At 39.7% G+C, this 13,210-nt stretch overlaps 1 protein-coding gene across 3 annotated transcripts in view; it reads right to left on the bottom strand.

The window, feature by feature from the left end:
- LOC107743706 (histone-lysine N-methyltransferase 2A-like) overlaps nucleotides 1–11,359 on the bottom strand; it is a 32,808-nt gene extending 21,449 nt beyond the window's left edge. For 2 of the 3 annotated variants that reach the window (XM_016557092.1, XM_016557093.1), the window contains exons 1-2: nucleotides 10,979–11,359; nucleotides 78–147 (exon numbers count right to left, since the gene is read on the bottom strand). In XM_016557092.1, the coding sequence (XP_016412578.1) occupies nucleotides 78–147; nucleotides 10,979–11,224 (316 nt within the window). In that variant the 5' untranslated portion in view covers nucleotides 11,225–11,359. Of the gene's footprint in view, nucleotides 1–77; nucleotides 148–6,553; nucleotides 6,580–10,978 lie in introns of those variants that run through there. The other variant, XM_016557094.1, reaches the window with a different exon arrangement.
- Nucleotides 11,360–13,210: the final 1,851 nt, after the last annotated feature.

Genomic DNA, 13,210 nt, shown 5'->3' with positions numbered 1-13,210 from the left:
TTTTAAACAATTGTTTTACAATTATTTTTTAACACATTTGGAGAAAGACAGGATTAGAGATGTAAAAGATACTCTACCTATTGACGTCCTTCCTAGGCTATGGATTCTTCTGTTGTCACTGACTGTGCTAAAGCCTCCAAATTCCTCCTAAAGAAATGAAAAAAGAGAGAGAGAGATTCAACTAACTCAGTGGTTCAGTATGATTTAACCTTAAGAGATTTCTTTTTTTTCTAAATGAGCATCCACAAAATCAAACAGGCTACTGTCAAAAAGAGCCATTCAGTTCTGCTACACCATCTCATGACTAAGAAAATGCTGACCACTCAGTGTTAGCAATTCTCATCCTGAAACCACCAAACAGTTGCTGACAGCTCTGGACTCAAGTGTTGAGGTAAAAAATAACATTAGCTGTCTATCCATAGTGAATTCATAGATGAAAACACATTTGACAAGACCAAGGCAATATGTTCCCATCCTGTTATTTGAATTATTTTAATATCTAATTGTCATACCCCTGGTTCAGGTAGCACATTTCATTCATTTAATCAACATCTGTTCAAAACAACATCCAGTGTAGCCTTAACATGACCTTTTTTAATAAGAAAATGCAATAATGCATTATATGACCCTGTCATCATCAGCAACAAAACAGGCTCAGTAACCCTAATGAATTAAAAGACAGCATGAAACTAAAACAGGCAACTGCAGAAAACCTGAATGCAAACAGTTCATTATGCAAGATTTGAGTGTATCCTAAATTTTAGATTTTCAGCCTGGCAGCTCGGCTACTTGCCCAAAACAACAGACTTTTAATCGCTCAAAAGTAGGCGAACCAATTTCTGTGCTCTACCTACAACTAGAGAAAGTAACAAACTCATCTGTGATGGCACCTCCTACTGAGATGACCAGTTCCGCCAATTCCACTCAGGTATCCTTAGCAGATGCTGTCGCTAGGCTGCATGACATCAGCGCTGATCTCACGGAGGACATCTGCTGCAATGGCCGCATCGCCTGACAACTGCTCCACCTCCGTCAATCAAACAGACTAAGCTTTGCAGACGTCCTATGATAGGATTTTATAAAGCTCCAGGCTTTTATGATAGCCCTGTGCTTATCTCACACCTGACATGGGGGATACAGGGAGGAATGCTGATTACATGGCCCATTTGGGCTTTCGCCTTCCTGATCTAATTCCGTCACAACATTTTAGGTAAGCCATAATTCCAAATCCATTTTTGAGTCAACTTAAACGCTCCATATCCCTTTAAGTCAGCCACATTTCCCACATTTATCAGATTTTTCAACAGGCTTACAGTGCAGATGATTACTGTAATTACTGTCTGCTCTGCAGCTGGGCACGCTGTTTTATGTTGTGATAAAAATGTCTCAGTCATTGAAATGTCTTTGGTGTGAATTAAGTTGTACTCACAAGGACACACACTGAGAGAAAGCGTACTCTAATCGTGTGTGTGTGTGTTGTGTGTGTAGAGGCCATTTCCACAGAGCATTTAAAAGGATTTTATGGACCTAACTGAAACTGGGAGTGCATCAAAAGGAATTCCCTGCAACTATGAGTTCTGAAGTAGAGATGCGCAAAATGACGTTTTTAAGATCAAATAATCAAGTATTCAATCTTAAGGGAGACCTGTATTGGACAAAAAGGAGGGAATTTAAATCAGATGCTTTATTTGAATTCAAAAACAGCTAGACAGAGCAGAATGAAATGGGAAGGAGCATTACAAAACATGTTTGAAATGTGTAAGTTTGGCCATTTTACCTTTTCACAGTCCCTTAAATACAACGCTCATGGCAGAACGCTCATATAAAATATGACTGCCAATATACATCTATATGCATGTGTATGGCCATGGCATTGTTGGTCCGAAGGGGATGAATTTTCACGCATAACAGAAAGAGAAAACTACAGAAAACTAAACTAAGATTCAAATTAAACGTCATCAACCAATCTTCAGAAAATGAGTGAGCAAGTGACACTGCATCATAATATAGCCTACATATATGCCAATGTGCCCAACCCTTTGCTTAAAGTTTTCTACATGTTACTACTATTACAAAGTGTAAATGGGTCTTCATTAGATTGAACAAGTACTGACAACATTTCACTATGCACTAAGCCCTACCTCTCAAAAGATGATTAATGTCTGCAAGTTCCTTAAACAGCCTATTGTGTTGATTTTCAAGCCTTAGGGGGCGTTTCATTTCATATTCTTTATTTATAGCAGCATGTGGGGCTGCAGCTAAATTCCCTTCGGTCCAGTTTGTAGAACAGATGCCGCCGGAGACTGCACACATACAAGTCCAATCTCTCTAACAAATCCCCATTCAGCTTTCATTTCAACATATGGCGACAAATTTCTTATGGGAAGCAGAACAAAATGAAATGAGAGTCTGTTATCAGATGAACAGTGTTAACAAATCATCTTGATTGAGTATTTTTTTCATATCCAATCAATGATGGGCAAAAGACCAGTGATGGGGAGCTAATTCAGATAAGGGTGAAATAATACACATAAATCACCAGAGATAATAATGTTAACAGTGCACAGTGAATTCGTTAGTCTAATTTTTGTCCTCTCGGAGACAGAGACAAAAATCTCGGAGCTACGATGACTTCATTGCAGCTCTACTGTTGTGCCGAAGGTGATAGAGTACTAGAGAGCTGCGAGCAGTGGAGCTCAAAGTCAGTGTGACACCATGAGTAGCTCTCAATGACAGCACGACTCTGCCTCAGGCACTCAAAACAAAGCACGCACGCGCACACACACTGACACACACACCCTCCTCCACCTTGTGCGTGAGGCACACTGCAAGATGTAAACAAAATCCCAAGACAAGAGGAAAGGGAGGACGGATGGAGGGATGCAGGGAGGGAGAAACAGGGAACAGAGCATCATTCTGACCATAAAGGCATGGAGCGAAGATGCAGCGTGATGAAAAGGATCGGTGGACAACAATTATCATCATTATCATTATTAACCTTTAACCAGGCAAGTAATTTAAGAATGAATTCATATTCACAACAACAGCCTGTCAAGAGAATATCAATCTCCTGGAGGACATACAGAGAGACATAACATAATACACACACAATTCATCAAAACATAACACACACAAAAAAAGATTAGTTAAAACATGAAAAGCTAATCTAAACAGCACACCCACGCACTACAAGTAGCCTGACTATCCGCTCCGGCGGAGCTGCTCAATCAACACCCACGACTGAGACGGAGGGGGGAGCGGCGATACTGGGCTCGAGAAAGTGACACTCGGCTCGGCCAAGGCGCCTGAGCACCTGCTGTCAGTGCAGGATGGGGGAGGAGAGATAGTGGCGGCCGAGGGGGTGACACAAAAACACTTGTTTGTTACTCTCTACTTACATTATTTTTGTTCCCACATCTTTATTCCCCAGACAATTGGGGGAAAAAAAAAAAAAAAAAAGTATTTGGACACTTAAGTCACACAAATTAAATAAATAAATAGCTTAATATAAATGACAACAACATTAAAAAATTATATACTTCTACTAAAAAGGTTTTAAGGCTTTAGCAGGTGACATAAAAACACTTGTTTTTAATTCTCTAATTACTTTACTTTTGTTCCCATATTTTTGTTCCCATATCATTAATTTCCAAATAGCAAAAAAATCTAAAAATAAAAATAAAAAATAGGACATTTAAGCCACATTAAATAAATAAATGCAAAATATACAATTTCTAGTTATACTTATAATAATTTAATTATTAATATGAATGACAAACAACATTAATCGAAAAATGATATACTTCTAAAAATGCTTTAAAGAATGAAGAACTTAATTTTGAACAGGTTTAGGTGGAAGGTTTAAAAAAAAAAAAAGATTGATTCAGTCAGTGTGGAAGAACTTGACTGGTCTGCAGAAAGCCAAGTCCTAATCTCAGCTGAACACCTCTGGTGTGACTTTAAATGCAGACCTTGAGCCAAAAACTCATCACCAAACACCAATGACTTGTACATACATATGGACAAAATTATTGGGACACCCCCTTGTTTAGAACAGAAAAAGGTACTTCCAAAACTGTGGCAACAAAGATGGAAACATAATTCATGTATTTAAAAATTGTATTTCCAGTTTTGGAAGTGTCCAAAATGACTTTATCCATATGTACAAGTCATTGGTGTTTGGTGATGAATTTTTGGCTCAATCAATATATTTTTTAACCTTGCCTTATACTCAGAGGCATTGTCATGTTAGAATAGAAAAGGGTACTGTCCAAACTGTTGGTAAAAAATTAGAAGCACACAATTCCCTAGAATAGCATTATATGCTTAAACATTAAGATTTGTACTCATGGAAATTACTAAAGTAGTCAAACCTGTTCATTAGAAGGGGGTGTCCCAATACTTTTGGCAATATAGTGTGCAAGCCAGCTATTCAAAATCTTTGTCTGCAATTTAATTGTATTATTAAAAGCCTCCTTTGAGATCGTTTTGACAGACATGTTTATTGTGTATTATTTTCAACGTGTTTATTGCCAAGTTTAGTGTGGCAAAATAGAAGCAGCGTTCACACTAGCAGCGACTTTGTCGCTAGTGGGCGTTCTCACTACTGGTTGCCTTGACAGCGAATCAGGTTTCTTGCCGCTAAATACAAACATTTTGGAGGCAAAAGACTAAATATAATACAAATATGAATTAAATCCGTACATACAAACAAAAATGAATGAGAAACAGAGCCTACTTTTTTTCCATTGCGTATGTTTATCTACGGCTGAGTGGAGAACGATCACATGAGCTCTGCCGTCTTCTTTCCTATTGGCTGTCGCTCCCAAAAAATCATAAAAAAATAAATAAGATACCCCATCATACCAGCATTTCCAGCAGTATCCAACATTTCTCAATCATGATCTTGCTCAGCTAAATGTGACTATTAGCTTAACAGCTGTATTCCTTGTTTGCTAGCTACATATGTACATACAGCACACAATGTTAAATATGTTCTACATTATGAACCTTAACCCTAAAACCTTTAGCTTCATACACTGTAGATAATTGTGACCCTGTCTGTGGAAACCCAGCTAAAGTATTTTTTTTTTTTAACAGTGGATGAGTAATTCACTCCTTAATTTGCTTAATAAAAGCCTCCTTTGAGATCGTTTTGACAGACATGTTTATTGTGTATTATTTTCAACGTGTTTATTGCCAAGTTTAGTGTGGCAAAATAGAAGCAGCGTTCACACTAGCAGCGACTTTGTCGCTAGTGGGCGTTCTCACTACTGGTTGCCTTGACAGCGAATCAGGTTTCTTGCCGCTAAATACAAACATTTTGGAGGCAAAAGACTAAATATAATACAAATATGAATTAAATCCGTACATACAAACAAAAATGAATGAGAAACAGAGCCTACTTTTTTTCCATTGCGTATGTTTATCTACGGCTGAGTGGAGAACGATCACATGAGCTCTGCCGTCTTCTTTCCTATTGGCTGTCGCTCCCGAAAGTCGCTCTTCATTTGCATAAAGTTGAAGGATTCTGAACTTTGTCACGTCGCTGGACACGCCCCATCCATCGCCAACGGCCGCTGTCGCGTTTGTCGCCGGAAATCGCCAGCTCTCCATTGAAATGAATGGAATCGTGTCGCTTTGTCGCTTGTAGTGTGAACGGGGCTTAATTCGCGTGCAGTGTATCTGGTTGCCATGACAACCTCACGCACTTCCTGCTGCTGCTGTATGTAATCAGAGTGTGAATTTGTAGATTTTCTATAGCAAAACTAAAGTGTTTAAAAGTGTGACTGACCAAATCGTCCGGCTCGGTTTGCCCCCCCTCGAACTCGAAGACAGTTTACCATCTGATCACACTCAGTGACTCTAGGCTACGTAGGACGGGACGAAACCATGTAGTGAATGGGGGAGATAATTTTGCCGGAAATGCAGAAATAAGCCGTAATTTTGTTTTATTTGTAACTCTTTGGTAGGCTTGCCGCGATAGACGGTGCTAACGGTTATACCGGTGTTAAGCCGCAAAACCCGTTACGTCACTTGCCCACCGCATCACCGACCCCCACCGTTGTTTTGATTTTTTATCGAAATAAAAATCATTAATTAAAAACTGAACCTAATAAATCATATCTCTGGGGGCCCCAAAAGTGTGTGGGCCCTTAGAATCGTCCTAACTTTCCCTCCCTTAGTGGCGCCCTGATTTTGAACAGCATATTTATTTGTTTATGGAAACAGCACTTTAAGAAAAATAAAACTTAAAAAAAAAAAGTAAAATAATAATAATAGTAATAATAATAATAATAATAGAATAGTGCTATATTTTTATAGGCTTTAAAAATAATGAATAATAAAGAACTTTGTTTTGAAAAATGTAAAATTGTAAAAAATGTAAAAAGAAAATGCACTTTTAGCATAATAATATTAATAATAACAACAACACAAATAATAAATATAGAATTGCTATTTGGAAATAAATAATAAATGTTTTTCAAAATAAAAGTCACTAAAATCCTCTGAACTAAAAGACCAGTTGTAAAAGCTAAAAGTAAATACTTACTTTTGAGGAAAGTTCTACAATCATATATTTGCAGATGCTGCTTGGTTTGACATTTTAAATATTTATAGGGCAACTGTGCAATGAGTTTTAAGAACGGATGATTGATTGGTGAAAAGGCTGATCATCAAACCCCAAACATGTGAACACTCCCAATAGGGACAGGACAGGATTACAAATCAACATCCTCCTTTCCAAAAAGAGCAGATAAAGTTCTTGTTTGTGCCACCTCTCAGTTCCCGTAAATAAAAGGTAAGCAAACAAGACTATTTGTTTACATAAACTCATTACATCCTGTTCTGAGCAGATGGTCACAAACCCAGGAAAGTTGCTCAACATGGCATCTACAGTTCGCTTAAGAACTGGGCATAAACTGGCAAGCACACTGCAACCTGGCAACTCTCCCTCCCCAGAGCGGGACATAATTGCACTACTGTGTGTGTGGCCAACTATACCAAACACACACACACTCACACCCCTATAATCACAGTAAGCCAACATATCCACATCAAGACATGTAACTGATTATCATCTCTAAGCCCGGGGATATGTGATAGTGCTGCCTTTCAGAAATTCACTGAATCACCATTTTCTAAACAATGTGAAGTTTTGACAACTGCTGAGGCATCAGATTCCCTCAAAAATGCCTGTATAAAAGATACAGATACAAAACGCAATGCATAAAACATTAAAAATGGGGTCAGACTGATGGCACTCTCAGCTTACAGCCAAAATGGACAAACCTATCAACAAAAGAAACCTGTCTGGTCATCTGACCGGAAAAAGAACACTTTGCGTGGTCACACATGAGAAATCTTTTAGCTTGTTTGAAACCCCCACAGTAAACAAGAGGAAACTGATGGGGAACCCCGGTAGTTCGATTATTCGAGTCTCTTGAAACACTTTTATAACACAAAAGGCATCAGGAGAAATTTCCCTTCGTAAGATGCAGATCTAATGCTCTGATGTTGCTCATGCACCCACATTCAAAGCACCCAAAACTGAGAGTTTCTGAAACAACATGTTCCAACACCTCACACCCACGCTAAAAAGGAGCCGTGGCTTTAAGATAAAAACAAAGATGCACATCCTGTGAGGTGAAATGAGGGACGTAAATTCGGAGAGAATTGCTCCATGCGCTCAATGGCTGTTGCTGCCCCCCCTCGGAGCAAAAACCGGGAGGAGAAACCCCCTCTGCCCGCCTACAAAAGCAGAATAAAGCCATGGATGGGACGTCCTGTGTCTAATTCCCTCCCAGCGCTGTCCCAGGGGGAGGAGGGCTTGCTCTTCACCCTTTGATATCCACGTCTGTGCTCTTTCAGCTGCCTGCACTTCGTAAAGGCTGGAATAAAAGCAGACACAAAGCTTCCTGCTATGATCCACACGCTGTCTAGGGGACAGGGCCTTCTTCAGATAAATAGGCCAAACACCTGCTGGACTTCTTCCCTCCGTATAGGCCACGCCATTCATTAGAAAGCAGCGGTGCAAAGCATTCATTTGCTGTATCCATTCAACTGCACTTTTGTATGAGGCCTTGATATTGATCCTCATTCTGCTTCTCTAAGCGGGGCTTTACTCTGGACATTAAAAGGCAAGCCAAATGGCGTCCCGCACAAAGAAACCGATGAATGGAGACTTAAACAGGACACCTCCTAAAAGTAACAGTTGTCTAGCAAGCAGCCACAGACTCGTATTTGCACTTTAGCTTTAGATAAAAATATCTCGAAAGTGATTCTGAACATCAAAAGCTTCGCTTTCTGGAGCCGCAAGAAATCAATCACGCAGACGTATTAACTCTATGTAAACATTTTAAGCCATCCAAATGGGTTAATGAAGGTTAAGGCTAGAAGGCATACAGCAAAACCTACTGGGCATGCGCACATCAATATAGCATTATTTTTCTCACACTGTACAACAATAGTTACTATTTTTGCATTCTTGTAAGGGGTAGGTTTAGGGTTGGGGTAGGTGTAGACGTTAATAAAACACAATCTACTAGGTAGACAATTCAATTTATTGTTAGCTTCCAGTTTTCCACAACCGTTAATGAAGTAGTCTAAAAGGCAGCCATCAGAAGTGAAAAACTATTGGGGCCCTGTGGGCCCGTGCTGTTGGATTTGGGTCTGATGGGAAGGAGGGGTGGCATGCTTCTGTTTACTGAGCAGGCTACTGGCCTTAGGCTGCACTGTGAGCTCAGCGGGCTGCGATGAACCAGAACAATCCTACCCAGGCACAACATCCCCTCTGAATGAAACTACAATGCTGTGTCCGCAACTCGCATGAGCAGCAAGCTCCGCTGTGATTTTAGCAGTCTGTCTGGCTTATACACTACTTATATGTTTCACAAATGTATTCGTGTTTTAATTGAGCGCTATTCAAAAAGGCTCCAAGGGTGCATTAAAGCACACCGAACTGCTAAAAAATGCACACAATAATGCAAGCTTTGGTTGATGTTTTTAAAATCATTTCTTAAAGTCAACATACATTGTAATTTGCAAACCCTTTTACTTCTATGCTGGGGCATATTTATGAATGAAGGATATTCAATGACAAAAAAAAAAGTATGGCAGAACAAGGTTGCCTAAAGAGTGATTTACCATGACTTATGTAAACAAAACCAACTAAAGCAATAAGAATAAAATTTCTTATCGTAACCTTATAAGACAGAGGAGCGAATAAAATGAGTATACTGTATATACGTACATATATAAATAGACATAAATATAAAACACCTCAAGACATCATGTCTAAAATCACATCTCCACGCTCTTAAATCTGCGCCACGTTTTCAAACGCTAAATTACCCGTAGGCGAAACACAAAATCAAGAACGCTATTTGCATGTTTCTGGTTCGCGCCCGCTCTCGTTTCGACCTCCCCGCGTTTCCGATGCGCAGCGCTCTACTACTGAGAAAGGAAGATGGTAGTTTGTCACAGTACACACCCCCACACATAACAACCTCCGTCAAACGCTGCCTTTTTATTGCAGCCGCCTTTTGCACCGCTCAAAACACTGCAATTGGCGTCTTTGACTAAACATATGGCCCCCTGTAGCCTCAGCGAGGTTTTGCACAGGAATCACTTGATTCCTGATAGAAATATGATTTTTTTTTCGCATGCATACTGCTACTACGCAATATCTGAGAGGGAAAAAAACATGTCCACCTCCCATTTTCCCGTGCATCAGCGGGTGCTAACAGGCTAACACGTTAGCCAGCCTCCTCTCGAGGGTGAATGAAATCAAACACGAGAGGTTTACAATTACACACTGCAAACTTTTGCAACAGAACGAGCAATTTGTAAATAATATACGCCCCATTCTCCGCAACAAAAACACACCAGGCTGCGTATTTTAATAGCAACATTGTTTATGCTACTAGTATCATCAATTTCTCAACCCAAGCTAGAGGGCAGTGTATAACTGGACAAAATAATATCAGAAGTGCACACATGCACGGCCACAATAGTTTTAGGAGCAGAGCATTACATCTTCTAAACTCAATCTACGCTTTCATATAACGTTAGGTCAATACTTTAAAATGAATCCAAACAGACTACAGCTGGGATAGATGCACTCTGCGTGCTATGGCTAAATGCTCAGACAACAACAACCAACTGGCACCAGGTGTTCAGTCCTGCTAAAATCTGCTCGTTTGTGCTTACTGAAACACTCTAAACTGTTTATTTCTCTACGAGAGTGTAAAGTTTCATTATACACTACCAGGCTTTTGAACCAAGTTGTCTTTAGGTGAAAGAAACACGGTGAGTTAACTTGGAAGTCTAATATAGAGTCATCAAAAGGTATAATTTAATCTCTTATGGGCGAAAAATGCTATTTAAAATGGTCAGAACAACTGAAAGGTGCTAAATATCTTTAAACTTCATCCTTTATCTATCTTTAAACTCTTTTGGACCTCATTTTTGACAAGCTGTGCATTAAGCAGGGCATTTTCTGCGCTTTTTAGCTGAAAAAGTGCTTTCATAGTGTTTAAAGTCAAAAAGCGGTGTCACATGAAACGCACGAGACTCCGAACCAAATTGAAGCAAGTTCAACCCAAAGCAGCCATCAGTTATCTAGCTTCACATCTCCATCCTGTCAAAAAATGGCACTAAACTCCTCGGGGTCCCGAAATATGATGCTAGAACGCCTCAACATAGACATCAGACCGCAGAAGCACAGCAACATCAGCCATTAGTTAGGAATAGGTACATGTTTTGATGTGGGCTAGCTAGCAGTTTAGCCTGTCAGTAGTCCCATAGTGAGAAAAACAGCACATGGATGGAGGCATGTGTCTGCTGCGCAGCAAAATAACTAGAACACTCACTCTCCTCACTGAGCAACTTAGAGCTGCTACACAGCCGCGGAGTTATTTCTAATTCCTGCATTGATCATGAATGAGGCTAACGCTTTAGCTAGGGTCCCGCTTACCTCCCCGCTGCTGGAGCCGCTCGACTCCCCCAAAACATCCCGAAATTTCTGCAGGTTGCTGCCGATGGCAGCGGACACTTGCAACGCAGCGTCGAAACCGGGCCCGAGCCCGTTCGCGTTCGGATTAGTGCCCGCGCTGTTTCGGAGGGAAGCATTGACTCGAATTCGGCCCGCTTTCCTCCCGGTGCCCGAGCTGCTGCTCCCTCCGGGCCGAGCAGGGAACCGCCACCGACAGCTGTGCGCCATTTTACACTCTGCCTGCCTGCCCTAGGATCAGGAGCTCAGTGTGGGCGTAGCCCCGAACGAGCGATCTCCGCACACGGCCGCTCTGGTCTAGCGGTCAGAATGGATTATCCATGTTTCGGGGTGGAGGTACCGAAGACCCCGACAAGATCCCAGCGCAGAGCAGGCTCAGTGATGTTTTTACGCAGGTTCGTCGGCGATACTCAAAGGAGGGGGGAAAAACTGTACATCAGACACAGGAAGACTGCTTAGCGAAATTGAACACTTTTCATATATTCTTCATATTTAAGTCTATAAGAACTTAATTATATTTAATAGTTAAGTTTTTAACATTTGCTAATTTAATTTTTTATATTTAACCGTTTTTCCTCTGTATTTTTAATTTTTAGAAATTGCATTAAATTGCATGTGTAATTTCTGCACCCCTACTGTCAATAAATGGAATTGCAAAAATAGTGACTGTTTTCGCACAGGTTTCTTTGAACACGCCCCCATCTACTATTTGTCAGGGAAACAGGTAGTCCCGCCCTGAGCTCACGCCATTGGTTGAAGCAATTAAGCAACGTTTGTACAGCGACCTAGAGACAGAGAGGTTGCATTTTTAGGTAAAGTTGACTAATGTTAGTTGTCAGTCGCACCAGAGTGTGGATATTCTGTACTTCAGAATTACAGATGCGACATCTTGGAAGTATGCCCAAAAATAAGAAGTTTCACCAGAAAATGTCATATCAACAAATAAGTAACATGTCTGCCAGTTTTGTTCTGATCAACCGAACCCAACCAAAAAAAAAAAAAAAATTACAATAAATTGCGCTACCAGTGGTAATTAAATCTAATAGTCGCGAAGTTAGCTCAGATTATGTCAAACCCTGCAAATTGTTATACTTTGTTTTCAAATTGCTCATGTTAACAACATCAACATTGCGTGACTACTAGTGTGTATTAGCGTTATCTATAACTTAATTTCTGTACAGTCTAATCTCTAATTGTCATACCATTCGAATTTCATCAAAAAAATTTTATTTTAACCTCCAAAAGCAATTTATGTTCATTAGAACTCATTCTCTTTGAAATAAAACTCTTTTGTAAATTCATTCTAATCTTACTGTAATCAGATGCTCATTTAAAACTGGAATATAATTTAATTTCAGTCACTTACATGTGTTTCATTACCATCATGCACCGTTTAATAAGTTTAATTATTCCAGATTTATTTTTGGCGTTTTATGCCTTTTAATTTAGAAAGGACAGTAGGTCGACAGGAAGCGAAGTGGGTGAGAGAGATGGGGGTGGGATCGGGAAAAGTCCGCGAGCCAGGACTCGAACTCGGGACGCCTGAAGCGCAACGCCCCACAAGGCCATCGGCGCCGACATTAGCCGGGACTGCTTCTTTATGTCCTTCTTTCAGACGTGACGCAATGATGCAAAGAGGAACGGCGGCAAACTCGTTTTTCCCACTGAAACCGACCTGAACCACTGAAATGAGAAAACATTATTATAAGCTTACCGTTATCGGGCTAAGTTAAGGAGATAGTTTTGAACACTGATTGGTTATTTACTTCCTCAATCATTGATTTTAGATCATTTTTAACCAAAAAAATAAAAAAATTAGACTGCATCTTTAAGAAATCTTATGAAATTTCAAATTTCCAAGCTTGAATCTCTCAACACACATATAGCCTATGTATAGTGAATTCTAAACAAACACAAAATTACAATAAATCCATGGAAGCTTTTGACTTAATATTTACAAAAACTTTTAAAAAGATTAAAAACATTTACACATCACTGCTTTTCATTTTAGAAATTTTAATTACAATACATCGATTTGTTTTATCCTATATTGTGCAATAAATCCATTAGCACATTTAATATACAATTTAAAAAAAGTTGCCAACAAAAATAAAATTAACATCAAGAAAGCATGCTGTTATTCTAACAGACAGAAATATCACAACAGGCTTTAAAGCATTCAGTTTGCTTTGAGAA

The sequence above is a fragment of the Sinocyclocheilus rhinocerous genome, unplaced genomic scaffold, assembly GCF_001515625.1.
Source record: "Sinocyclocheilus rhinocerous isolate Xijiao unplaced genomic scaffold, SAMN03320098_v1.1 scaffold166, whole genome shotgun sequence".
Taxonomy (NCBI): Eukaryota; Metazoa; Chordata; class Actinopteri; order Cypriniformes; family Cyprinidae; genus Sinocyclocheilus; species Sinocyclocheilus rhinocerous.
The sequence above is the reverse complement of the archived record's forward strand: the minus strand, read 5'-3'. Positions and strand labels throughout refer to the sequence as shown.